The 26,779-nt window shown below is 36.1% G+C and overlaps 1 protein-coding gene across 3 annotated transcripts in view; it reads right to left on the bottom strand.

Moving 5' to 3' along the window:
- SCAF4 (SR-related CTD associated factor 4) overlaps positions 1–26,779 on the bottom strand; it is a 63,068-nt gene that overhangs the window by 10,791 nt on the left and 25,498 nt on the right. Inside the window, exons 4-19 of one of the 3 annotated variants that reach the window (XM_033122426.1) lie at positions 26,183–26,344; positions 25,007–25,142; positions 24,518–24,660; positions 23,719–23,868; positions 19,472–19,623; positions 19,011–19,119; positions 17,506–17,670; positions 16,918–16,991; positions 15,808–15,998; positions 14,883–14,983; positions 14,068–14,181; positions 13,128–13,284; positions 11,780–11,937; positions 9,781–9,946; positions 9,607–9,693; positions 9,256–9,447 (exon numbers count right to left, since the gene is read on the bottom strand). In XM_033122426.1, coding sequence (XP_032978317.1) covers positions 9,256–9,447; positions 9,607–9,693; positions 9,781–9,946; positions 11,780–11,937; positions 13,128–13,284; positions 14,068–14,181; positions 14,883–14,983; positions 15,808–15,998; positions 16,918–16,991; positions 17,506–17,670; positions 19,011–19,119; positions 19,472–19,623; positions 23,719–23,868; positions 24,518–24,660; positions 25,007–25,142; positions 26,183–26,344 — 2,257 coding nt within the window. Of the gene's footprint in view, positions 1–9,255; positions 9,448–9,606; positions 9,694–9,780; positions 9,947–11,779; positions 11,938–13,127; positions 13,285–14,067; positions 14,182–14,882; positions 14,984–15,807; positions 15,999–16,905; positions 16,992–17,505; positions 17,671–19,010; positions 19,120–19,471; positions 19,624–23,718; positions 23,869–24,517; positions 24,661–25,006; positions 25,143–26,182; positions 26,345–26,779 lie in introns of all 3 variants that reach the window. The other 2 variants (XM_033122418.1, XM_033122435.1) reach the window with 2 other exon arrangements.

Below are 26,779 nucleotides of genomic sequence, written 5' to 3' on the forward strand. Positions count from 1 at the left end.
GAAAACCTCTGGAAAGCACCCACCATTCTAGATGCCATTAAGAACCCTCATAGTTCATGGGAAGAAGGTCAAAATATCAACATTAACAGGAGTTGAGAAGTTGACTCCAGCTCTTATGGATGAATTTGAGGGACTGAAGACTTCCGTGGAGGAGGGTCACTGCAGATGTGGTAGAAATAGCAAGAGAACTAGAAGTGGAGCCTGAAGATGTGACTGAATTGCTGCAATTTCATGACAAAACATTAACAGTGAGGAGTTGCTTCTTATAAATGAGCAAAGAAAGTGGTTTCTTGAGATGGAACCTATCCTGGTGAAGATACTGTGAAGGTTGTTGAAATGACAACTAAGGACTTAGAATATTGCTTAAACTTAGTTGATAAAGCGGCAGCAGGGTTTGAGAGGACTGACTCCTATACTGAAATAAGTTCTGCTGTGGGCAAAATGCTACAAACAGCATCACGTGCTACAGAGAAATCGTCTGTGAAAGAGTCAACTGATGCAGCAAATTTCATTGTTATCTTAAGAAATTACCACAGCCACCCCAATCTTCAGCAACCACGACCCTGATCAGTCAGCAGCCATCAACATGGAGGCAAGACCCTTCACCAGCGGAAAGATTAGGATTCACTGAAGGCTCAGATGAGGATTAGCATTTTTTTTAGCAATAAAGTGGTTTTCACTTATGTACATTGTTTTTTTAGACATGATGCCATTGCATCCTTAATAGAATCCAGTATAGTGTAAACATAACTTTTATATGCACTGGGAAACCAAAAAATTCGTTAGTCAATTTATTGCGATACTTGCTTTATTGCAGTGAGTGGTCTGGAACCAAACTCGCAATATCTCCAAGGTATGCCTGTACTTCATTTTTTTATTACCAAGCAATAGTCCGTTACATGAATAAACCACATTTTATTTATCCTATTTGGTTTATCATTAAGAAAAAAAATAAAGGCCTGTAGAGAAAGACTTTCACCTACCTACCTACCTACCACCAAACCTACCAATTTACCTGTACCTGTATCCATATTACTCTTTTCATTTGTGAAGATGTGTTCTAAGGGCTAAGCCCTTTATTTAAACCTTCATCAAAATCCCTCATAAGGCTATCAACCTAGCAAATCTTCCTTGCACCCAAAATTTCTCCTCTATTGGATTTTCTAGTAATAAAAATGCTGTAGTTTCGTCTATCTTTTAGAAACAAAAAAATAAACTCCCTTTGCATCTCCTTTCAATTATCACCCCATTTTACTATTCCCGTATGTTAACAAATCTCAAAGAGATGTCTAAAATCATTGTATCCATTTCATCATCTCTCATTCTCTCCTGACCCCACATACTTGGGCTTTTGGACCCATCATTCCAACGAAACCACATTTTATAAGGTCATCCAGAAGCCTTCATTTCACTAAATCCAGCTGACAAGTCTCAGCACTCTTCCTTAACCCATGAAAGGCATCCCATGGTCCATCTCGCCCTCCTTCCTAGCAACTCTCTCTACGTGGCTTCCAAAATACCTCCCAATCCTTTTGTCTCTTAGCCTACTGATCGCACCTTCTTGGTTTCCTTTGCTAGATAGGGCAGTGTAGCACAGTAGTTTAAAAAGCACAGGCATTGGAGTAAGGGTACGTCAAATCCTAGCTCCGCCACTTGTAGTTGTGACCTCGGGCAGGTTACTTCATCTTTTTGCATTTTGGTTTCCCCGTCTATAAAATGGGGATAACTGTACTTACCCCATAGGGCTGTAAGGCCTAAATGATTGATCTATATAAACTCCTTGGAAGGGTCCCAGGCATACGGAACTATGTATACCTTAGTTCTTGGTATATTTTCACCCGAGGAATGTTGAAGTATTTATTCCTGGGTTCATCTCTCTCACTATTTCTCTATTTACATTCCCTCTTAGGTAACCTCACAGGGTTTGCTGATGACATCAGAATTTCCAGCTCCAGACTTTCAACAGTTGTTTACTTAACATGTGCATCTGAATATCAAAGTTAAAACACCCAACATTTCAACTTGATATCCTCCCCACAAACCCACTCTTCCTCGGTATGTGCTCGTCTCAGGAATGGCAATTACGTTGTACAAATTGCTCGGGTCAAAGAGTTAAGTCATTTTGACTCCTTTCTCACACCCCATTTTTAAGTTATAAGGCAATTCTGAAGGCTCAATCTTCAAACTAAATTCAGAATCCAACACTTATTACACACCCCAATGCAAGCTATTAGCTTTCATCTCGTCTACTGCAATGGCACCCAAACTGGTCTCTTCTTTCCCCAGTTCCTAGTCTATTCTCTAACAGCCATAGTCATCAAAAAACGTAAACTGTATTATAACCCCGTTCAAAACCCTACAACACTTCCCATTGCACTTGACAACCTTCTCTGAACTTGTCGCCTGCACTCCCTTCCCTTATTCACCCTGCTCCGACACACTAGCCCACTGTGGTTCTTCAAGCAAGCCAAGTTTGTGCTCAATCCAGCCCCCTCGTTCTGCTGTCTGAAATGTCTTTCCTGTGTTTACATGGCTTTCTTCTAGTATTTCTCTCCGCATCATCTCCATACCCTCCCTGGACACCCTAATTAAAATAGCACATCCCACGTGACACTCCTCCAACCCCTTAATTGTTCTCTGCTTTACTCTCTTCATAAAAATAGCGCCATGTAAAATTATTAATTTATTCATATAAGTCCCTACTAGAATATGAGCTCCAGGAAGACAGGCTTTGTCTTGTTCATTCCGGTATCTCTCGTTTCCAGAAGAAGGCCTGGTACACAGTAGGTCCCGAATAAACAAACACATGCTGAACGTATGAATGAATGGTGGTGGCAGAGGTGATTACCAAACTCCTCGATGAGAAGATACCTCTCAGGGGGCAAGAGCAGAGGCCACAAGGTCCAGGCGCCCCCCTCAGGGCGGCAAGTCTCTTTCCACTGTAAATCTAAGACCTGAAATTTATTTTAAGAAAGGCTGCAATTTTCTTTCACGATCTACTTTTCTGTTCATAGCTGCAGTTCTACCTTTTTTAATTTGATCCCAATAGAATGTCACTGTGGCATTTTGCATGAAATGAAATCAAAATTTTCTCACAAGGAAAAAGGTGCACCAACCACTCTTATGTCTCACCAATGTCCAGAGGCCCCTAGGCGTGTATAGTCTGACAATTAAGTTCGCAAACTCATCCTAGAAAAAGTGCTACAGACTGCATTGCTATCACTACGGTCACCCTCGAAGTACTGCCCTTGGGAAGCTATGCACTGATGCCAGAGCCTAGTCCACCCTTCAAAGCAATTTTGGAACTCTTTTTCTGGAATAGCCATCAGAGCTGCCATCGTATTACCCTTGATGTCCTGAATGTCATCAAAATGTCTTCCTGTCAGTATTTCCTTTATCTTCGGGTAAAGAAAGTCACTGGGGGCCAGATCAGGTGAGTAGGGAGGGTGTTCCAATACATTGATTTGTTTACTGGCTAAAACTCCCTCACAGACAGTGCCACGTGAGCTGGTGCTTTGTCATGATGCAACAGCCATGAATTGTTGGCGAAAAGTTCAGGTCATCTAACTTTCTCGTGCAGCCTTTTCAGCACTTCCAAATAGTAAACTTGGTTAAATGTTTGTCCAGTTGGTACAAATTCATAATGAATAATCCCTCTGATATCAAAAAAGTTTAGCAACATCATTGCAACAAGTTCACGAACTTAATTGTCAGATCTCATGTATATATAGTCACCAAAAGTGGTTTTTTATTCCAGACCTTCAGAAAATTGAAATAACAGTAAAACCAATATAAGTACTTCTTTTGCCTAGTTTTACCAATTAATAACATAGGGCATAATTATTTTGAAAACACTCCCAGGCGACTCTTGTAGTAGGAACCACACTGGGAGCAGGAGAGAATGGAAGAATAAGGAGCTAGTTTTCACAGAATGAGAGAAAGCACATTTTTAGATTACATTTTAAGATTATTTTAAAAACTGTGCTTAGAATGTGAGATTAAGACAAATTTGAATTTTCAACAACATATAATGCAGGTATACTGACATGTGTATCTATTTTTAGCATAGGTTATGTTGTTTTGATAAAATCTAATACATGAGGACCAGAATTTCAAATGAAGAGAAACCAGAGACTATTATCACTTTAAAATGACTCGTTTTTTTGCAAAATAACGTACAATAGATTTGGTCATTTCTCTATAGTTCATTTATAGACACTTTTCAGAATTTCAGTTTGTATACTAATTGCTATTTTACTATAATTGGCAAAGTAAAACAGCTATGACTTAGATTTAAGAGTTGCACTATCAGAATCAAGAAGTTTGAAATATACAATTAACCTATCACTGAATGAGATTATCTGTAGGGAATTTTATTTTCAATGTCAGCTGGAAAAAAATCTTACCTGAAATTGTTCACAGTAGTATCTGTCTACCAAAATGAACCTAGCGCCCAGTTTCTGCCCCTCCCACATTCCTCAAGCCCCAAAAAGACATCTGTCAGAGATTTAAACTTAAGAGACTCTTTAGGCTGGAATTCTGCAGCCCAGGAAGCGCGGGCTGGGCTGGAGGGCGGTGGAGGCAATGTGATAAGCAGCTTTCAGGTTTTTGTGCACGACCTTCCCCATGTTTTGTCTGAAATGCTTCTTTACCTTCAGAGAAAATATAGTGTATGCATGCATAAATTCAGGTCCAAGGCAAACATTGTTGTGGACTGTTATTAATTATCTACTGAACAACCTGTATATTAAGTTGAAGGCACTGTGATGAGCATTTGGGAACCATTTCTACTACACAACACTAGTGGAGTAACAATCCAATACTTAGAGTACCAAATTCAAATATTTTCAAGCTTTCAAAAGAAGAACACTTTGATAGGATAAACAGTAAACAGGCTTTTCAGGTAGCAAATCAAATACCTGGCAGATACCTCCAGCTTATAATTTAATATAACCAAATATAGTAAAGTTCACAATAAAAAAATATATTAAAAATGAGATGTTATCATTAAAAAACTACTTTCTAGGATTTTCTTCGGGTTTCCTTTGAATGTTATTCACATTAGTAGATTGGTGCTCTAATGTTCTAATTTAAATATTGTTAAAAATTACTAAAGATAAAAAAAAATCAAAATTCTGGGCAGAGAAATACAGAGCTAAGTAAAATGACCACAGATCAAATATTAATTTTAAAGTAATTACAGAAATTGATGGTAAAATTATTCATCTTCTCGGCGGTTTTAAGGATCATAAAACTACTGCATACAAGTAAGCGCACCTGTTGAAGTTTAATAATTCAAAAACCAATTCTGCTCACATGATTGCTTAAGGTGTCCCGATCTGGGACCATCATCTCAGATGCCCACTGAGGCCATGCAGGGATGTATGAACACCAAGCCTGAAGGACAGCTAGCAATTCAGGCCGCAGGCCACCAATTTGTGAATTTTGCTTTAAGTAGGAAGCAGTCTTACAAATACTCAATTCTTATTTATAAATTTCACCATCATCTATAGCAGTGTGACAAAACTGGGCAGATTCTCTGCATATTAATAATTAAATGTATTTGGCAAAGAATGAGGCTTTAATTTTCCACAAAAGGAATGAATCCAACTTAGAGTAATTTTTTCTTGAAAAGATATTTTGGATATACTGGTAACACAATAGAGATATGTAACACAAACAAACATTTTTTGTGTATTTTTTTATTGTTTGGAATACCAAAGTAACCCAAATTTCACATTTACAATGAACTTTTTAATAAAAATATGCTGTACATCAATATTAGAGATACATGTCATACAGAAGTTTTTGAAAAGTAAACATATATACTTATACAGTAAAGAGAATGAACTAAATTGCTGTCATATTTAATATTCCTCTCTAAATGATCAAATTTGTAGACTGTTACCGTTAGCTACTGTAAAACCACCACTGTTCTACTTAGCTATAATGGAATGTGAGGTACTAAGAACACACTTCTTTAAAATCAAGTGGCAATTATTGTGCATGAAGTAATTTTATACTTTCAGATTATCAGTTACTGAAAGAATCAGAACTTCTAAAAGATGGAGATTCAGTTCTCCACAATTCTGGAAGTGTGGGCTACCTTAGCCCAACACCAGAAACATGTAGTCATGATTCCCAAACTAACACCCACACTGAAGTCCGATCATCAGAAAATTATTTAAACCAAACAGTCCTTAAAGCACCCTAATCTCCTCCCACCAGTACAATCAGGCCTCACTACAGACTTTTGGGAGATCCATCAACATTTGTTTGGCCCCTTTAAAAATATTATTGCCATTATTTCAGAAATTAAGATCTGAAAACTCAGGTAAGTCTCAATGACACATTCACCTGCCACTGTAAGAAAACTATTTGAGTATCATTAATGGGAAGAATAGATGTCATGTTGTGCTATCTAAATGAAACACCACTATGGCCAACACATACATTTTCTCAGTAAGCCAACTGATGGAATTCAGTATGTGCAAACTTACGATCTGGTCTAACCTACCAAGAAAAGATCTGAGGCAACTATGCCACGATACATTTTTTTCCTACAAAGTTGCTTCCTCTGTCTGCCAAAACGTGTAAGTTTAGAACAAACAGCTACAGTCTAGTTTTAGAACTGCAAAATATAAACATTCCTCTCCAGGTATTCTATCGTCTGTGACGTTCCTTACCTGTAATACGTACCCACCACTCACTGACAGCCTAGCCCGTGGCAGGCCCCACGCGGGTTGTTAATTATATACGTTAGCCCATTGAAGCATCACGACACCCTGGTATATCATTATTTTATTTCCCTTTTTTACAGATGAAGAAACTGAAGTTTAGTATCATGCTTAGCTTACTTCTAGGTTTAAAGTTTTCCGGTATAGCACATCATTCCCTTTTATGATCATAAAAGAAAACATTAGAGCACCAAGAGAAAACTTGCAAGCATTGTACTTCTAGGGTTCCATTACTTGGTTGACAGCGACAGTACCCTTCACTTGACTACTGATCCTACTGACGCTGTTGATTAGTACATGCCTGTATCAAAAGCATGGAATTGTGAGATGAGCCCTTTGGATAAATCTTCCATTATTTGCATACATTACATTAAAAAGTCTCATTTCTCTAAATGGTCAAAATTCATGGGATATTCTTTTCAAGATTTCTAATTGAAGGAACAAGGACGGCATTCCTATTCTCATGACTGGAACTGCATTTTAGTTAAAAGTGCTCATTTTAACAAGTTTTCGTTTTTACGTTATGTCAAATGTTAACCTTTCCAGATTTGGAACAGCCTTCAATTTCTAAATTTTGTTTTAAAAGTTACAATGTTCCTCAGAGGTGAAGTATAAACAGCCATGCATTGAAATACCAGCCATCCATCCATTTAACTCGTGTAACAAATGCCCCTCTCTCATGAAGATTTCTTTCGGGGGGTTGTTGGAGATGGGGGATGAACATCCAAACAGGCACGTGAGGTAACATTAAATGCTAACAAATTTTTCTAGCAGTGCTTAGCCTTACTATTTTTCAAGCTCATCAACTTTTGATCTGTGTTTTAGTTTGTATCACATGCTAGATGTAGAGTTTAAACTATACATTTCAGTAGTGATAAGAAATAAAGAGCAGAGACTTCAAGATCTAAATGTTAAATCAGAGGCAGGCTACTGATTCTTCAAAGTTGTTTGAAAGTAGTGGTTATTAAACTCTTGAAGATATGAAATCTTCTCACTTGTTCAATGAATTTACTAAGCCCGGAAAAAAGCACAAACGCACACAATTTTGTAAATAGTCTCAGATAGCCTAATATCTGTGGACGCTAGACTAGAAAATTTCTTATCAACCAGAATTAATCAGGAGTGTGGGGTGAAGGAAAAGAGTTGACCAGAAAATTCTATCCAAATCAGATTCTGTGATTCTTGTGCAATCACCTTATTACAAATATGAAACAAACAAACAAACAAAACAAAACATAACTGAGAGCCAAAGATGTTAAAGTTTCCCGGCTGCTAGTCCAATGTTCCATCTACTATATGATTTCCATTAGGGCACAGGCCTCTTAAGCAACCTTCTTATTAAACAGATTATTTTCCATCATTATGATGACTACTGCTACATTACTTGTGACAAATTTTAACCCCAAATCCTCTTTTATCACAACCCAGTTTGTTAAGGGAAATACAAATCAAGTTTATTGTCAGCCTAAACTCTGTCGTGGAAAGGGCAGAAGACAGCATGCCATTTAAAAACAAATTGATTTTTATTATAAATGTAGTACATGCACAAAGTAAAACTTTCCAACAGTACCGAAAGGTGTAGGTGAAAAATAAAAGTCCTGCATCACAAACCAATGTCCCATACTCCTACATCTCACAGGTAACCAATGTGTTCTTTCCTAAAAAATCTGATTATGAAAGCAAGCGTGTACACACATATACCTCTGAAAAAGACAATGGACTCACAGGACTTAATACCAAGAACGAATTAACTACGCATTAGGAGAATCAAGTGTTAATTATACTTGATAATACCACTGCCAGTACAACAATTTATTAATTTAAAAGATGGTCAGTATAACAAGTATGTATTAATTTATAATTCAAGCAAGCAAGGGTAAGGCCTCTTGATTATTAAAGTTGTAAACAATCTAAATGACACTTCTCTTAATCACAGTAGTAAAGTCGTGGGTCGAGCACAACAGATAAATTCTAGCAGGAGAAAACTGAGGGGTCAGTGGGGAAAGTGGGGAAGCATTACCTCAGGCTGTGCAACTGGCACGCGGATAATGAAGTCATTTTATTGCAATGTATCGAGGATCATTTCTTTGCTAGCCCACAGAGAATGCTACCAAAGTCCAGCAGTTTTAGATGCATAAAAATTGGTCCAGAGAGGAAAAAAATACTATGTCAAAGAAATGTTCTCTCTTATAAAGCTGGGACATCTGGGGTTATGTCAGTCATGGACTCTGTGCCAATTCCTTTTCACAGAGACAAATCACTTTTCCATATCAAATTAATATGTGCAAACCCAACTGTTATTCAGGTCAAACAAACATGATTTCATCATGGAGGTTGTCTCTTGGGCTATTCTTGGTAAAAACCAAGAGCGCATATTTGATTTAAGAGGGAGACCTTCCTCAAAGAAAAATATCAGTCTCAGAACATTTTACCAAAATTAGCGTTGTTTAAAAAAAAAAAAAAAAAAACCTAATTTGAGCAGAGGGGAAAAAACTAATGATAAAAAAAGTTAACTTACCAAGAAGTGAAACAGGCTGGGTTACAGGAGGGGTGGGCAGATTCGTGGGTGCAGCAGGTGGCACAGCAGAGCCATACATTTTCACACTGTCACCAGACTCGGCGTTTCCTCTAGCCCCAGACACCACTGTTGGAATGGGATTTCCAATAGATAAGTCTTTTGTAGTGTCTTCATTTATACCAGCGATAGTAGCTAAGGAATATAATTACATCAACATGTGAAGCTGAATAATTAGTATCTCCCCGGCCAACATTCTCTCGCCATACTATAGACTCTGTTACTACTAGTCCATTTGCCCTCCTACTCCCGACTCCCAGAGGACAACTGAACACAAAGGAAAAACATGCTTACAGTTTGGGATGCTTATTGGTGGTGTGTGAGGAGGAGGAATGGATACTGGTGGAGTGATAGGAGGTGGGGGTCCAGGAGGAAGAAAACCTAGAATAACAAAAAGAATGTCAACTGACACTGTATCATTTTATTGCACACTCTAAAAAGAATGTCCTCTCAAACAACTTAGTGTACCTGGTGGTAAATGCATTGGGTTGAATCCTGGACGCAAAAATGGTGGAGGAGGAGGGGGGGGAGGAACACCAGGACCAAAGCCCGGCGGAGGGATTCCCAGAGGAGGTGTGAAGGCGGGTGGCTGGAGAGCACCGACGACAGGAGGCCCTGGCTGATGTGGTGGGACCTGCAAAGAAGAAAAATGCTTACAGAAGCCACATAGCTAGTCACCCCGCTACCCATACAGTGAGTAGGGATGAAGAAAGTATCATGTTGAAAAAATACATGTTTCTAAATTTGTGCTGATATTGTAAGTAAAATAGAAAATAGGTGTATGTACCCACCCCAAATGATAGATATCAAAGTTGTGCTCTCTACTTTATGACAGCAAACTCACATTGTATTACACCAGTATCTCTTGGTGTTCTGACAGGATATGATATGTTTTAAAAAAAATGTTCCATGTTCAATTTGAGAAATACAACTCTAAGAAAAGCTGACAATTTTCACAGTGATTAAGATCACAGGTCCTAAGGTCAACCTGCCTGGCCACCCTGTCAACTGGCTTTGTGACTGTGAGCAGCAGGCTCATGCTCTCTAGACCTCGGTTTAATTCATTTATAAAATAGTTAAGTGCCAACCTCACATAATTACGGGGATTAAAGAGTTAATAGATGTTAGTGCCCAGCACTTAATAAACACCCAATAAATATTAGCTATTGTTTGGGAAAAAAAAGTATGATCAATTTTAACATACTAGGCAGGTTTTTTTAAATGAATGCTGACATACATTTAATCTTATTTAAAACCTATACTGGGGGCAGGGGGGTGGTAGTTGAGGGTAAAGGGGAACAAATATATGGTGATGGAAGGAGAACTGACTCTGGGTGGTGAACACAATGGGATTTATAGATGCTGTAATACAGAATTGTATACCTGAAATCTATGTAACTTTACTAACAAATGTCACCCTAATAAACTTGAATTAAAAGAACAAAACAAAAAAACCCCCTTATACTGGGAGGGCATATTCAAAAAGGTCAACTGAAAATGGCAATTTAGGGAGTTCATTTATAAAATATCACAGCTAAATATGTAACAAAGCATATGATTTTCTTCTTACATTAAGAAAATCAAGTGTGTATCACTTTTGTGATAGATTTATCAGATCAGATTTAATGTTAGAAACTGAGGAAAGAAGGTATTGAAAGACAAGAAAAGTCTAGTAAAAAAACCAAAAGAAAGAAAATTCTAGTAGATCACATATAAAACTAAGTCAAGTATTTATAATTTTAACCAAAAGGTTTTCATGGTTCAGCTCTTATCATGTTAACAGGAAACCTGCTGAGTAGTTAACACATATTATTTCATTTAATCCTCAAAACAACTGTGACATAAAATACCAGAGCCAAAGCCAGGAAAGGGAATTTGCACATTTACAGACAGGAAACGAGGCTTAGAGGTCAGGTGACTTGCTCAAAGTCATACCACTGAGTATAAACAACAGGGTCTGGGATTCATACCCTGCTCTGCCAGAATCTAGATTCTCTCTTCTGAAGTTATTACGACAGCTAAGACTCTATATAAGAATAAACCTTCACGTTAAATGGCATTTAATTTAGTCAACAGCTCTCAATCCTCCATTTAAAAAAATTCATGATAGAACGACCAAAATGAGAGCTTTAGAAACTCTCTGTCCTCCCAAATCGCTGGTCAATGGGTATAAATCCAAGCTCCCTCAGAACAAAGATCCGATAAGGAAACAAGACGAGAATAGGCAGAATAGAAGAAACTCTAACAGGGGTACATTTCAAGTATGAACCATTGTAACGGGAGACACTCAATAATCTAGAAAGATGTAAGGCAATATGAATATATTCTGGTTTTACTAACATTATTTAAAAATGTGTTAAAAAGTTTATAAACAATAATGCACATTTATATACTCATGTCTGTGATAAGATTTAGACAGATCTTTCAGACACTTAAAATTTGTTTAAATAATGCTCCAAATTCTTACCTGTGGAGGTGGTACTGTTATAGGTGCGGGAACAGGAATAGGAGGGACAGGCACAGGTAAAGGTTTAGGTATGGGTGATACTGGTTCTGTGTGTGAGGTTTCTGCCCCTCCATTTTGAGCAACTTCGTTTTCATGCTTCTTGGGAATTCCTTTCCACTCTGAAAGTTAAAGAAATTTAACAATAAAAGTTTACCATTTTTAGTTTGTGACTTTAAATCTAGAAATAATTTTTAAAATTTTGATTATATAAAAACCTGCAATCTGATTATTAAAGAAATGCCTATACTAAATCTTATAAATATTTGTTAAATTAACAAATAACAATGGCAAACATACAAAAAAAGTGCATACCATGTGCCGGGCACAGTTCTAAACATTTTATATATACTAATTGAATTCTCATAATCACCTATAACTAGTTCCTATTATTATTAGTATTCCCATTTTATAAACACGGACAATAAAGACAATCTGCCCAAACTCACGTACTTAGTAAGCGGCAGACATGGGACTCAACCCAGAGAGATACATCTGGCTCTAGAGTCTACGTTCCGAACCACAAGTGTCTTGTTTGGACAAAAGACATGGGAGGGAGGAGCAGACTCCCTTTTATCATGGACCAGAGCCTTCCAGAATGCCTGGCACCCAGCAGGCCCTTAATACCTGTTTGCCTGAAGAGAGACCAAGCTCTATCTGTAAGTGAAGACATCGTGCATTGTGGAGGGAGGAAGCGGGCATGGCATTGTTTCACCTCCCATGGGCTCTCAAACCACCACTCCTGCTTAAAGGTTCCTTTAATTGTTTGCTCTACTTGCCATGCCACCCTGTACTCCTCCCTTGCCAGACTATTACCAATCTCAGGTCAAGTCCACACATGCAGCCCTTTCCCCCACTGCAACCTCACTGTCAATCTGGCATTTTTAATATTCATGAGCACAAATAATTGCACCTCCTCGTCTTACACATTTGCTTTTGGTTGCTTCTCTGGACATTTAGACATTTTCAAAGAAGTTATTATGAAGCACTAGATTAAAACACAGTATCAACAATGTGTTTCTCATTTGATCTGTCAGGTTTTCACTGAAAAATTCCATTTAAGATTTGCTTAATACTGCAATTAATAGTTAACCCCACAATTAGCAATTATTTTATTTGCATCTCTCCCGCTTAATATAAGTTGCATAACAGCAAAGACCACATTTATCTTATTCACCATTTTCTCAGTTTATAATGGAGAGATTGGTAAACAGTGGGTACTTGAAAAATCTCCAAATGCAAAGAACAAATATTGTTATATGCACTATCAAGAAAATAGATGAATTTTCAAAGACATTAAACACTGCATTACCTGGATTAAGTGTATCACTGTCCAACATTCCTCCTTCACAAAAACTCTCCAGTTCTTCAGGCTTGACTTTGTCCCACGGAATATAAGTAACACCAAGTTCTACATCCCAATACTGCTTATAATCTGCCTTTATTCCTTTGTTTAAGGCCCAGGCAATCTATTGCATCATTAATTAAAATATAAAAAGGAAGGGAGAATGTCGTAAGTTCTGAGAGTTCACTGCTCCCCACCATTCTAATCACTGAGACTCGGAGGCCAGGGTGCAGCCTGGCCTAGCTACCCACCCCCAAATCCTACCTGGCGCTAGGAAACTGGTTACCCTTTTATCCCTCTTTGTCCTAGGAAATTGACTGGCATCACATCATCTCCCTACCCACTCCTGCAACCACCCACTGAGCCAGCATAAAAGTTAGAGAAAAGGAAAAAGTTTATCATAAAAAGTGCAAACTTCCATGCACAACACAGCCTAATCGGGACCACTTTCAAAAGTCTTGGGTACCTCAGAATTATTCAGCATTAGACAAAATCCTTTTGCAGCACAATCCTAGAACCGTGTTATGACATTGAAGAAACACTGACTGTGGCCCCTCAGGAGAAGAACACCCATGTATCTATATCTTTTCTATCTTTGCTGAATATTTTTCATAGTTAATTCTAAGATGAGAGGACAAACTTTAAAATGTAGAAAAATCCCAAAATTTTGAAATGACAAAATATTTTACTCACTGACATTTTATTTAACGCACTAATCATTTAAATACCTTGATGAACTATTCTATCTACATTTTTTTAAACAAAGAAAATTCTACTACAAATCTAACATTTAAAATTTTATGTTAACTTTTAGCAGATAACCTCTTTTTAAAAAGATGCATATGAAATGCTTCAGTGTCCAAAATTCCAGTTTAAAAAAAATGAATTGTAAGGCATAAAAGTGTACCTTTATGGATTTCTGGTTCACTTTATAGTTCCCTCGGCTCAGTTTCTGCAGGGCACGATAAGCATCTTGCCTATGAACCATAACAATATAGGCACAACCTCTGGGAGGAATCATCTGCTCAAAAACATTTTAATATTATAAAATAAGGTAACAAAATCAAACAGCAACAAGATATAATACTACTGTGTTTCCCCAAAAATAAGACCGGGTCTTCTATCCTATCTCCCTGAAAATAAGACCAAGTCTTATATTAATTTTTGCTCCAAAAGACATATTAGGGTGTATTTTCAGGGGATGTCTTATTTTTTCATGTACAACAATCTACATTTATTCAAATACAGTCATGTCATCTTCTGGAACATTGTCATAACGTACTAAATGTGTCCGTCTGGCTGACGATCTTAACTGGGGCTTATTTTCAGAGTAGGTCTTATTTTCAGGGAAACACGGTAAGTAACCAGTACCAACAACCCTAAATAACGCCCTCCCCAACCAAGTCAGTGTTCCATCACCTGAGATTAAATGAATTTGTAAATTGGCAATTCAAGGTTGGTCTCAACTGCCAATTATTAATGAGCCTACAGTTCCCCAAGCTTTGTTATATAAAAACTTCCCTAGAAAAACATTTTAAATTAAACTTGGTTATCAAAGAAATGTGGTTAAATGCAGAAAATGCTACACACGGACTCACAACACCTAAACTCTAGTCATATCTACAAACCTGGGCAAATTTTGACTTAGGTCTCAAGTCCCTAATTTTGTAAAATGATAATCACATCTGTCCACTGTCATTAAATCATTTAATGAACACTCACATTAATTGATTCAATTGGACCAAACTCTTCTAAGAGACCGGCAACATCCTGCTGAGTAGTCCTTTTGTCCAGCTGTCCCACCCAGAGTGTAGTACTACAAACTTAAAATAAAATCATCATATACATACACATTTGATAATGAACAGTACTATAATTTACATGAAAAAATTGTAGAAAATATGCCTAAGTGACATTATGATACCTCAAGTTTAAGTAGTGATTCCACATACATTTAAGAAATCCCAGAAAACTGTGGTAGTACCTCCAGAAATGAAACCAGGATAGGGAATATGCGTAAAAGATGGGGAAAAAAACTGGCCTTTTTGGGGCCAGCTCTAATACTTGATCCCAACTCTCCTGATCACCAACCAATTCAGTGCTTTTGTTTTTTGCTCATTATACGTAGCTGTCCTTTTCCAACTGTTAAGTGTATATGGTTTTTCTCTTACGTTGTGCCCTAGGTAATAAGCCTTCCAGAAGTCTCATATATGCCCTAGTCACAGAAATTAAAATTTCAATAATAGCTATGGACTTATAGCACACCTTATAAACTTTCTAAACACAACATGATATTCAGGAAATAATCTCTCTAGTCTGTGTAATGTAGTCTGTAAATTGTTAATCTTTATAAAAGAAGGTATTAGTTACTATGGGGGAAAAACCCCCTTTCATTGTATACAGGAGAGCTAGTTAATGACTATATTTCACACATTAAATTTAAAACACACTATTATTCAATACTGTTACTCTGTTTCACTTCTTATTGCTGCTTTACAGCTGGCTTAACATAGAAAAGCAATCCAAGGGTATACACCAAACAAATAAGACGTGATAAAGCAGTATTTTGCTAAAAGTTATAAAACATTTTAAACCCATGACATGAAAAAAACTAATGTAGAAAGTTTGAATGTAAAGGCTAATTTACCACTCGCAGTTTCTGATTTGATTGGAGGAAGGCCCTTTTGTCGGCGTTCTCTTTCTTTTTCTCGATCCCGTCTTTCTTGGGATCGAGATCTAGGAGAGTGCCGACGTCTATCTCTGGACCGAGATCTAGAACGTCGATGACGAGACCTCCGAGATCTGGAACCAGATCGAGAGCGCCTTCTTTTTGGTGACCTAAGGTTTTCAAGAGGAGGGAGAATGGATAGTACATGAAAAATTTTTTTTAAATGTAAGCATGTATTAATCAGAAAAAAATACAAGTAGGTAATTTAATGTTTGGATATGTAAGAATTTGATAGCAGGGAATTCATTCTAAAGATTAATGTATTCAAAGTTAGAAAGCATGCACATATTTTAAATGAGATAAAGAAGGTTGCCAGCTCACAAAAGTACCTCCCATCTTTGATACCTCTGGTCCTATACTAAATTACACCTTTGCAGTGTCAGATGCTAAGTGTCACCATTGAGATACACTGCAACTACTGTTCTCTCTCTTCTCAGTAAAGTCTTCTGTTCTGCAGCAATTAAAATTGTAATCTGATTATTGTATTGATCATCTTTCCACTTTGCTGTCTGATAAACTTGTACAGAAATTTTGATTATTATAACAATTATTAGTACTGTGTTTCCCCAAAAATAAGACCTAGCCAGACAATCAACTCTAATGCATCTTTTGGAGCAAAATTTAATATAAGACCTGGTCTTATTTGACTATAATATAAGACCGGGTCTTATATGATATATGATATGATATAATACCGGGACTTATATTAATTTTTGCTCCAAAAGACGCATTATAGCTGATTGTCTGGCTAGGTCTTATTTTTGGGGAAACACAGTATATAATTCTTATAATTTCATGTATGTCTACCTGTATGTAGCCATTAGAGCAACTCAAAGGGAAAAAATGTGGGTAAGATGACCTTAGAATTTTTTGAAAATTAATACTGCCCCCAATCCACACACAGACATACCAAGTGTTATTTTATTAACACTGCATATCTGAAAACAATCCAACTTGACTTTAATCTCTATGTCTCCGAAGACATATAGGATTGGAATACCATTTTCCATAAATTACCTGGATGCTGACCTAGATCGCGACTTTCTGTTGTCAGACATATGCCGCTTAACTTCTTGAATACAAGGTTGTTCTACTTCCATTTCCTTTAAAAAAAAAAACAAACCACCACCAATCATTACATGAGAAAAGTGGAAATTATAAATAGTGTCAAGAGGACAAAATCTAAAACCCACTAAACTACAAATCTCTTTACCTGAAACAGTTCTTTTGGTTACTTGAGACTGAATTACTTGTTTAATAATGACTGGCCTTCAGTGGGAAAAAATTTTTGTATATGGTTTACAAGATTAGAAGTACTCCACTTCTGGAAATTGCTTCATATAGGTTATCTACTGTTTTAATAAACCATCACTTAAAATGGTGAAACAGGCATTAGCTAAGCATTCTATACTGCCTCAATCCTTAAGAACCTTATGAAATCGACAGTATTATGTCCATTTCCCAGATGAAAAACAGGAACAAAGAGGATTAATATGTGCTCAAGGTAACAGTCTGTCTTCATTTTTCAAAAATAAAGATAACGAGCAAATAGGCAGGAATCTGCACTCAAGTCAAGGCAACCAGTATAATAATTAACCATCGAGAATGATGTTTTACCTGATGTGCCTTCTGCGTAAGTGGTTCATTTTGTGCCGGAAAAGCAGCTTGGAAAGGCTGCTGTACGGCTGGAGTTGGAGGAATCACAGACTGAGCCATGGGAGGAAAAGGAGGTGTAGGAAGAAGGCCAAATCCTGGCATCTGTCCATTAGGAGGAAGTGGAACCTTTTGTTTTTAAAGAAAAGTGTGCAAGCAGATTTTAGGTAATAGCTACCAAAAATAATTAGAAAAACTCTTACCTTATATAAAACTAAAATATTTTCAATAAGTTTTGATCAAGAAAAAACTACAATGACATGCAACAATGAACAATTTCCACAGATAATCTTCATCCAAAGAATTGTTAAATATCCAAGTATATAGGTTACAAATCTTGTAACTCATTTTAAAATTATGAATACACAGGTTGGGTTTTATGATTTATAACTTCACTTATATGAGAGCTATGCGGCAGACTGAACTTAAAGTTAGAGTTACTCTATTGCAAATTGTCTCTCTTCAACTTTAAAGGCAATTAAGGCTTTTGGGAGAAAGAGTGGCTAAAAGCATCGACTTCTAGGTTCACTTTTTAAAAATTTACTCTAAGGGGACTTTCAAGTAACATATCTACTTTTAGGATTTCAAAATATAATAATGACAACGACCTGACATATTTCCGCATGTGCTATTCCAATGCCAGTACAATTAAAAGTATAATTATGTCGCAAGAGTAGTCTTTCTAAATTATTTATAAACTTTCAGTAATTGTTAAACATTTAGAAGTAAGTTCATAGGTTTTCTTCATATTTTAAACCAACTTATAAAATACTTTTCAAACTTCATCAACAAGTCACTAAAATCACAATATCAATTTCTTATTACCAAATGTACAGAATGGACTGAAAATGATATGGAAAAGAAAATGAATATAGCTTAAACACATTTCTTAGAACCCTTTCTAAACTAAGGCTATAAAGTATGATTTCCCAAGGCTGGTGGTACAACAGAATCACTACACAATTAAAAAAATACTCTAGATTGATTGTAGCACTGGGTTTGTATTGTTTTAAATGCCCCTTCCCGCCCCCATTAACTTTGATGCATTGTCAAGTTTAGGAAACTCTGAATTAGAGGATTTACTAAAATAAATCCAATGAACAAATCTCTACTAACTTCCTGCAATTTGCCTGTGTGCTATGCTCCTTTCACTACAGATTTCAAACTACAGTCCCGAATGTTGAGAGCTGAAAGACCGCTAAAGCATCTAATCACACAACATTTACCAAAGGGGATCTTTGCAAAGGAAAGAGCTATAGAACTAAACAGGCCAGTTCCCTAAAATAGAGCCATAATTTCTAATATTTAGCATCCTTGTTTTAATTAAAGCAAAAAGCAACTCAAATCATTATGTACTCAACAGCTTTCAATCGCACAGTTAAATAATAGTGGTCTGTGAAAAGCAACCCATATGCTCTAATGACTATCTTCAGTTACTAAAACTCAGCTGTAAGAACAATGTTCTGTACCTGATGGTGCACTGGCTCCTGCTGTATGGCCATCATTCGAGGTTGAAACTGATCCATATTTTGATGCTGGGTATATGCTGGTTGCTGCATGCCATCTCCAGGAAATCCACTACAGAAAGATGAGCAAGCCTTTTACCCATTCAAAACACATGAAATTCTCAACCACACTTATACTACAGAAGCACAAAGAATGTTGTTCAGGAGTCATTAATAACCAACGTTACTGAATCATATATTTGCCTGTATAGTAACTTATACACTCAGCATTATTCCAAAAATAAAAGGCATTTTCTTATTGTGAATTTCATGGGATCCCCTTCTAATTTGGGAGAAAACCCAAAATATCACAACTTAAAAAAACGACTCTATGAAATACGGACTTTGTCACTAAATGTTCCTTACACTGTGCCTTACAAAGATTACCAACTCTATATCCAGGGAGGAATCAGATAGAAACTTACAAGGGTGCCTGCGGAGGAGAGGTGGCAGGGGCGACCGCAGCGGGCACAGGAGCAGCAACAGCAGTGGCAGCTGTGGTGGCAGCGGCATCTTCTTTCTTGGATTCTTCCACAGCTTCTGGCTCATCGTCATAATCAAATCTGTCAAGTAGCTTCTAGAATAGGTATGTCAATATTCCATTTTAAAATTTCGACTGTGATTCAGTGCACAAAACTTTATAAGAACAACAGATGTTCATATTATCATCTGGAATCCCACCATGCTATCACGTACAAACCTCATTTGGAAAAGACAATTTTTTGTTCTGCTTTTCTTCCCCAATTATAAATGTAGCGTTTTTTTTTCTATTTTCTATATGCTTACTTTATTATTAATTTAGCAATATAAATATTTTACTAAAATAGCCATGTGCCTAGACTAAAAACTTTTGGAAGTTTGCACACATGATAATGTGTGTACATTTTATTGTCTTACCAATCACCATTAAGTGCCTATAGAAAAATGTCCACGTGCTGCTTGCTCAAGAATATACTAATATAAAAAGGAAAAAGAGAATGGCACAGACAGGGCCATAAGTAAGTCTCACTAACTGTGTATACTAGCTTCTTTCTTAAAACTTCACAGCTCACGTTCAGATTACCAGAAACTTTCATTAAAAAATAAAAAAGAATCAGGACACTTCACAAGATCACATATCTAGAAGAAGAACCATTTAAAAATACAACTCCATTTATTGAGAAAGGAAGGAAGGAAAGTAGCACAATGAAATCTACTACTATGTTCTGGCAGATTACATACACTAGTTCATCATCACACGAAGCATGCGATGTAGATATATTTTCTTCTTTCTACGGACAAGAAAACTAAGGCTTAGGTCATTAAGAAATATAACCAAGACTGTGCAGTCAGTGAATGGCAGAACTGGAATGTGGACACTGGTCTTTTCAACCTCAAAGCCATCAATCAGTCTCAGGTATCCAACAAGCAATCTTCTTTCAAGCTGTGTCCATTCTGCTCATGGATTTCAAACCTCAAATTCCTAAATGTGGTGTTCTGTGATAGTTCTGCCTAGAAATTCTGGCTCTATCTTACTAGACAGCAGATTTCTAAATTATAAAGGGAAATCCCCGTTTTGGACAATATTTGTGTTTCTTTCTATGCAATTCTAGGACATGTGTAAAAGTTATTATAACTGAACAATCTAATATGGCCCAGGCACCTGTTTTACACACATTAGTTTATTTAACCATCACAGCGATAAAGTATAGGTACTGCCATCTCTATTTTGCAAAGGTGTACACTGAATATTTAAGTAACTCAAAATACAGTGACAGGAGCCAAAATTAAAACTCGGGTCTAAACTGTCTACAAAAAACCAAAACCTGTGATCTTTGCAGTTTATCTTACATGTGATATGTCCTTTAAAGTTTTACTATTTATATCTAATGCTTTGGAAAATGACTAAATATCTAAGAATAAATGAAACAAGAAATGTACAAGACATAAAAAAAGAGATTATAATAAATGGAGATTCTGTATAAAAAGCTACCAGTACTTCTTCAATTAACCTATAAGTTCATAAATTCAAAAATTTATGCTGAAGTTCACTTGGAAAAATATGCTGTGATGGTTAACTTTATGTGTCAATTTAGCTAGGTTATGGTGCCCAGTTCTTTGGTCAAATATAAACCTAGATGTTGCTGTGAAGACATTTAAAAAATGTGATTAACATTTAAATGAGTAGACTTTGAATAAAGAAATATCCTCCCATAATGTGAGTGGGCCCCAACCAATAAGTTGAAGGTTTTAAGAGCAAGAACTTAAAAATCATGACTATCCCTTTCCTTCCTGTTTCTGTGCGAACGTGTGTGTGTGTGTGTGTGTGTGTGTGTGTGTATTTAAAACTGGTTCTGTTTATCTGAAGAACCTTAATACATAGCCGAAGAAAATTTGGGAGGGGAAGGAGGAGGACAACACCTAGAAATAAAATATAGTATATAAGCTTTAAGTACTTAAATTGGTATTGCAGAAATAAACAAATATATTATTAGTGTCTAGAAAAAGACATAGAAATAAATGGGAATTTTGTGTATGACAAAAATAGGGAGAAATGGTTATTTGCAAACACATAAAGATTTAACTATCTTGGACCATATTCTAAAGTAGGTTCCAGAAGAATTAAAGAGACAAACAAAAAACAAAAATATAAAACTACTAGAACATAGAATTTAAAAATTCTGGGGAGGTGTGGAGGTTCCTCAAAAAATTAAGAATAGAATTACCATATGACCCAGCAATCCCTCTCCTGGGTATCTAGTCTGAGAACATTTATCCATAAAGACATGTGTGCTCCAATGTTCATTGCAGCTTTATTTACGGTGGCCAAGACATGGAAACAAACAAAATGTCCTTCGATAGATGAATGGATAAAGAAGTTGTGGTATATATACACAATGCAATACTATTCGGTGGTAAGAAAAGATGAAATAGGACCATTTGTGACAATATGGCTGGATCTTGAGATTATAATGTTAAGTGACATAAGTCATACAGAAAAAGTAGAGAACCATATGATTTCACTGATGTGTGGTATATAAAACTAAAAACAACAAAAGAACAAGACAAATAAAGAAACAAAAACTCACAGACACAGACAATAGTTTGGTGATTACCAGAGGGTGAGGGGGGCTCTAGAAGAGGGTAAATGGGGTCTAATATATGGTGATGGAAAGAGAACTGACTTTGGGTGATGAACACACAATGTGAGATATAATGTATTATAGAATTGTATGCCTGAAATCTCTGTAACTTAACTAACAAATGTCACCCCAATAAACTTTAATTAAAAAAAAAAAATTCTGGGGAGAGGTCTCCTAATCACAACACAAAATAGAAAACTAATAAACAAAACCACAATATGTAAGAACTTATGTTCACATGTGCATGGAAATAGGTCTGAAAAGACATACACAAATCTGTTCAAAGCAGAGTGAAATTGCTTCTTTTTACTTTAGAACTTTGTTATTTGTATTTTTGCCCTTATGCATGTGCTTTTTTTGTACTCCAAAATTTTATCCAACATTCCTTAATCAGCAGTCATTCATAAATCACGAAGATATGACAACCAATATTTACAGCATGGATTCTTAATTTGGACTAGCTGCAGTAATTATATCTTATAATTAGAATGCTGGAAAGAATAAGAAATTGTAGAGATGATTAAAACAAAAAGATATCATTTAGTTCTAGAACTTTCAAAACTTTTGTGTTTTTTTGAGTGAAACCTGGAAAATGAAATACAATTTTATATAGCCATAAACCTAATAACTAGAAAAGACATAAAACAGGTAAGAGTGGAGTTGTTTGGGTTAACATTTCAACAAGCAGCTCTGAGCTGTGCATATTCAGCACATCTGTATCCTTAGTGGCAGCCCCTTAAACAAGCCATTGCCTAACAGAGCAGTTGGAAGACACTGAACCAACCCACACCCTCACAGTACAAATATGTTAACTAAAGTTTAACAGCAAAAAATGAGAAGTAATTTAAATGTCTTTCATTATGGGAATGGCTAAACTGTGATGTGTCCACAAAAGGAATACGTCCAAGAAACACTCAGTAAAAACATAGATCTAAATCTATTAACCTTAACAACCACAACAATAACAAGATAAGAGGATTAAGATCAAAACAAACAAGATACAAACTGTGTGTGTGTGTGTGTGTGTGTGTGTGTGTGTGTGTGTGTGTGTATGTATATATATGACCACATAAAGAAAAGCATAGATCCACAGGAAATTAATTCTGAAAAGATGTACAGCAATAGTAGCTGTACAGTTATAGTAGCTATCTCCAAATATGGGGGTTAATGGTGAATATTCTCCTGTTTACTTTTTTTTTTTTAATTTATTGGGGTGACAATTGTTAGTAAAATCACATAGATTTCAGGTGTATAGTTCTGTATTACATCATCTATAAATCCCATTGTGTGTTCACCACCCAGAGTCAGTTCTCCTTCCATCACCATATATTTGTACTTTTCCTTTATATTTTTTTACTGAAAATTTTTGCAATGAGTATGTTACATTTATAACCAGAAAAAAAATAATCAATGTTTTGATGTTGAGGGAGGAAATCCCTCAAGTCACAAAACAACAAATAAACAATGCACAGTGAGGCTAGAGAAGAGCTAACTTCCACACCCAGATGAGTGACATAAACAGTGTGGTGGGTTATGTGAGAGAAGCGTACCTTGTCAAATGTAGTTTTTTGTTCAGGTGGTTGTGTCGGAGCTGCCTTTAACTGCGCGGTGATAGCCTGAACCTGAGCCATCACAGCATTATCTACAGCAGGAGACTGTGGTTTTGGAGGCTGTTGAAAAGTCTGCAGGATCTGCTGAAGCTTAAAGAACGGGAAAACTGATAAACCACATAACAAAGTACAAGCATTGTATCAAGATATTTTACAAAAAAAACAAAAAACAAACAAACAAACTAACTAACAAAACCTCAAAGGTGACTCAAAATAGCATACAGGCAGAGTAAACTAGAAAAAAGAATCAACATTTTTGTAATGGTTAAGTCTGTTGTGAATAAACATATCAGGGATACAATGTGTATCACTTAAAGTTAAAAATGTATGTTGACAACCTCAATGGTAAGAAACTACTAATGGTCACAAAGAAGAGAAAATACACCAAATAGTAAGTAAGGTAAATGTACGTTTTCTAGAAAAATGTGAAAAATCATCTCCAATCCAAATAATTTTGAAATCAGTTAGAAAAGCTAGAATTGTAAGCAACAACAGTGGCCACTTAGCTCTGAAGTTCCCTACAAAGGGGTATTGCTAATTCTTAGTGTGTTGCTCCCTTGTTTTTCACCTGTCCACATTTTCCCGTTATCCCTATGCCATTACCTTTCTCGTCAGGCTTTTCTAGTTGAAAAGTAGAACTATTTCCTCTCTTGAATGTGCTCACTAATTAGGAACAGAAAATAAGAACTGACAATAATACCGAACTGCAAACAATTTAATCTTTGAATAAGTAGTTTACCTGTTGACCTTGAGTTGACTGAAACAGCTGGGCCACAGCAGCAAAAGCATCAGAGCTGGGCAACTGTGGTACAGTTGGTACAGAATTTGTAGTGGCTTGTGGGGGCGGTTCAGAAGAAACTTTAACTGGAGGTGGAGGTGAACCTAAAAAAAGAAAAGGTCACTAAGGCCTAAGAAACCTTTAACTTATGAATTTTCCTTTTTAAATTCCACTAAGCTTCTTTACTAAAATAACATTCCATTCCATTTAACACATAGTAAAAATACATTGTGATATTAGAGTCTATACTATAACAAGTGCTGGGAGGGCATTTTTGATTAGAAATAAGAATTATGTAAAAAACAAAACACCATACCTTCCTTCCATGATATAAACTTAAGTTTCCTTTTTATGGAAAAATTCCAACAATTTAAATAAGACTCCAAACTTTTTATGTACAAAATAATTATACCATCTTCTAAGCTCACAGACACACTTGACCATACATACCTTCATTATTAGTAACATTTTCTGCTACTGGGGCAGCATTACTGGTTCCTGCTGCCATGTCCAAAAGAGGTTGAATAATTTCAATTTTGAATACTCCATTTTTTTGCCAAAGGTTCAGCACACGAACTATTTTACTCTGTCATGTGTGAGAAAACATGAATACAAAACAAATATTTGTGTAAGTTATTATACCGCTTACAAAATAAAACAGGAAATAAATCTCATCAGAATCACAACCTGGTTAAATTAATCAACATTTCTTTAGTAGTGTAATCTACAGTAAGAAACAGAGAAAGGAAAAAAAAGAAACATAACCTAGAGAATCAAATATACTGTAATAATATAAAAATGCATTTGAAGTTTTCATTATATTTGATTTATGGTTACAAAGAAACCCATCACTGACAAAAACAAACAAGTTATACAAGTGAAGAAGAATTTCTTTAGGTTGATTGTTGACTGTTAAAATATTTAAGAAACTGGCAAGTAATTGATAGATATGTTGTTTTGTGGACCAGTAAATATGAAGGAGATCCAGGTAAGATGTGTTATTTATGTTACAACTCTTATCTCCTACTCAAGGAATGATCTTCCTTGTCTCGCGTATGTTTTTCTCACAACAACACTTCTCCAACAATATAAACACAGAATCCACAACACTCAAATTTATATGCTGTTTATTGTAAATGTCTCCATTCTTCACTATTCTGAGTAGGTTTACCAGTGTATTTATCCCATTTATTGGAGTCTATGTATAGTAAAACCAGCTATATACATGAAGAATTAAATGCTGCAGTCTGATTGATAATGAATACCACTTATGCTCTTGCATCTCTCTATGCTAGGTAAAGCCATCAATTACTGGTCCCTTCCTTCTAGAATAAGCAACCATATGAGATGCCTTTCTCTACTACCGAATTTCTTTATCACTCAACTTTTCCACAGTGTCTTCCTTAAAGCTGGTGCTCCTTTCGTATTTCAACAGTACATTCCTGAAGGACTTTATAAGATAAATACATGACTATTACAGAAAAAACTGGGTTTTGTTTCAAGTTCACAGAGATTATCTTTTTAGTAATACTTCAGGCTTCAAATATCTAAAATACACTTAAGTAGATTCAAATAAATATAGGAATAAAAACAAGAACACAACTTTTAAAAAATTATTAGGTCTACCTTATCTTCAGATGGACAAAGATACAAATACTGGAATGTGGCGGTTATGTTTTTAGAGAATCTTGGCCCAAAAACATCTTTATCAGTTCCAAACTGATGACGAGACTGTCGCACTATTGAGTCGATTACATATAATCCCGGAACCTTATATTCTGGTTTACACTACAAAGATAAAGGTGTAAAGTCGGTACAAGAAAAGCAGAATCACAATTTGACACTCATTAATCTCACTTTTATGAAACTCTGTATACCCAGTGACTGTTTCTGTTGAGAACCTACTTCAATGTTTAGCTCTTACTGGATTGCTTGTCAAATGTCCCATAGCTCTATACAGAACTACCATTCTCTTGACATTCATACCTCCAGTATTTCACTTTTCCTCAATCCCTGTATCTCCCCCACTCACAATTTCCCAGAATCAATATTACTTTACCAATCCCTAAGCCACTTCCATACAAATCCACTTCTTTATAATAGTTTCTACTCCAATTCATCCTGCTCAAAAAATTAATTTTTACCTTTTAAAATTATGAAAAAGGTAATTTTAACAGCATATCAATTTTAATTCTGTTATAGTACCAGAGAAACAAAACAAAA

Source organism: Rhinolophus ferrumequinum, chromosome 2 (assembly GCF_004115265.2).
Source record: "Rhinolophus ferrumequinum isolate MPI-CBG mRhiFer1 chromosome 2, mRhiFer1_v1.p, whole genome shotgun sequence".
NCBI lineage: Eukaryota > Metazoa > Chordata > Mammalia > Chiroptera > Rhinolophidae > Rhinolophus > Rhinolophus ferrumequinum.